Below are 2,242 nucleotides of genomic sequence, written 5' to 3'. Positions count from 1 at the left end.
TGCATGGTTCAAAGTTCAGGAAAAAAAGTCGCGGCTTATAGTCCGAAAAATACGGTATTTGTTTTGCCAATTCGGCCCAACCCTACCATGTTACTTTCAGTTGTTATAAAAAGCTGTATATATCAAAAATAAATTCATGATATTTGTCTCCGTCTCTTCAAGAACCTCCTACCGTTTCAGACACTCCCATTTCAACACGTCTTCACGACAATGCTTCGGGGGAAGGGGGTGCTCTGTGGGGTGGGAGCTTGGCTGCAGAACAAGCTCCAGGGAGAAGCTAGGTACAAATGGGCGGAGCTTTGTAGAAAGAGGCGGTGCTTTGTACCAGCAGGTGTTTATGCAGCTCCACATGGCCACAGGAGATTCAAGAATTTCTCCATCAAATCAGCATTCTGGGTATGTTTTTGACGAGGGAACATTATAACATGACATAAAGCTCAAAAGGGTTGATTTTTGCATAATAACCCCCCACCCCTTTAAAGATTTCCAGCTTCCTCTTCTTGTAGACACTTTGTCACTTTTGACAGCAAATGTGCAAACTGGGAACACTTGAAGCCAAAGCTATACATCTTTAACTGATTCCAGTTTTTATAAACAGTCTAAGTGCTGGTTTTACTGCTGCAAGGAGCAGAAATGTACGCTAAAGCAAATTAAGTTCTATAAAGATGTCTTATCCCACATTCAAAAGTTTCTGCTTTGCAAAAACATTTAACTGTATTAAGTGCYAGTTGGCAGTGCAGTGTCTGATTGTAAAACTTGCTGAAATGATAAATGTTTTGTTTGTTTCCAATAAAAGAAACCGTTACCTGCTGGAAATAAGATACCGACCAAATGTTCTTCAAAAGCYACTGTTCTGCATAATTTACAAGGAAAATTTGATTTATTTTTTGGTAATTACGGTTCTGTTTTTGGAGTAGCTTTGACTCGACTGGTTTAGCACCACATGTAAGTTACCAAACAACAACGAACAGATAAATACTGTAAAACATGTTCTGAATAACCGTACGACTGAAATGTGTCCCACAGACCCTGAATCAGAAAGGACATCCTTCTTTTTGTGATGATTCTAAAAGCTGTGTGTTTGCGGTCAGGATGGTTCAGATGGTCGTTTCCCTGGRATCTCTGACGTTTGCATAAAATATAAAACAGGAACTAAAGCCGTCTGAGTTCAGAGACCTTTACGTGTCCGTCTCTCCTTCATCCTTCGTGCCTCTAAAACGGCGGATGTGAGAGAGGAGCAGTGTTTCCTTCAGCTTCTTCATACTTTTTCCATGAATGCCATGGGTGCCAGTGTTTTTGCATGGGTCCCTGTGTTACCTCGTCCCAACCAAGGCCGTGGTCAGCAAAAATTCTACAAAAACATAGAAGATCCAAATCATTTTAAATCATTGACAGAACTTGAATCAAACAGCAGCAATGGTGGCATTTTAAAAACAACAATGGCACGACTTAGTTTCTGTTGATCTGTTTAAAATATGCAACATAGAAGATCTGCAGCTACAATCTTAGCGCACAATATAAAACATGACTTGGTTTGAAAACAGCGCTTCACTTATATAGCTCAAAGTCTGACAGGTTAAATTCTTTTGTGACTGATTTCCAAAAAAAAGCATTAGAATGTAGGACCCAAGCTACTTTTATTTTATTTTTTTCAACAACATTTTCAGTTTGTTCAGGTAAATAATGTAAGATCTGAACCCTTTAATATCACATGCGGAGTTCCTCAGGGTTCTGTACTTGGTCCAAATTTATTTATTTTATACGTAAATGACTTGGTAAATGTGTCAGGRTTTTTTAAATGTATTTGTAGATGATAATMCMTTTTTTTGTTTGGGTAAAGWTATAGACATATATTAACACTACTGACCACATTATTCTTTATTAAMAGCTGAWTAAATATGGTRTAAGAGGTCCAGCACTTCAGTGGTTATCTAGTTATCTGGAAAGCAGGAAACAGTAAATAAATGATGTAAGATCTGAAGTCTGTAATATTACATGTGGAGTTCCTCAGGACCGTGTGCTTGAACCAAAGTTACTTGGGTCCTGTTTACAGGAGACTGGTCTCTAAAAAAAGCTAATGTTTACTGGGGTGAATACACAAAAGCATCACCCGTTTACATGGAACCACTGCAGTAATGTACTAGGCAGGGTTGCCAAATGTGATGTAGTAAAGTGTTTTATTGTTCCTTTAAAATGATCATATTCTGAGTCAAAACAACAGATTTGCTGCATATATATATAT

At 38.1% G+C, this 2,242-nt stretch overlaps 1 protein-coding gene across 4 annotated transcripts in view; it reads right to left on the bottom strand.

The window, feature by feature from the left end:
- Nucleotides 1-854: 854 nt before the first annotated feature.
- The window catches only part of LOC106530250 (nuclear receptor coactivator 2), a 77,201-nt gene continuing 75,813 nt past the window's right edge, over nucleotides 855-2,242 (bottom strand). For all 4 annotated transcript variants that reach the window (XM_014025832.1, XM_014025831.1, XM_014025834.1 and 1 more), the window contains exon 22: nucleotides 855-1,351. In XM_014025832.1, coding sequence (XP_013881286.1) covers nucleotides 1,340-1,351 — 12 coding nt within the window. In that variant the 3' untranslated portion in view covers nucleotides 855-1,339. The remainder of the gene's footprint in view (nucleotides 1,352-2,242) is intronic.

This window comes from Austrofundulus limnaeus, unplaced genomic scaffold, assembly GCF_001266775.1.
Source record: "Austrofundulus limnaeus strain Quisiro unplaced genomic scaffold, Austrofundulus_limnaeus-1.0 Scaffold503, whole genome shotgun sequence".
Classification (NCBI taxonomy): Eukaryota; Metazoa; Chordata; class Actinopteri; order Cyprinodontiformes; family Rivulidae; genus Austrofundulus; species Austrofundulus limnaeus.
This window is presented reverse-complemented; position numbering and strand designations above follow the sequence as displayed.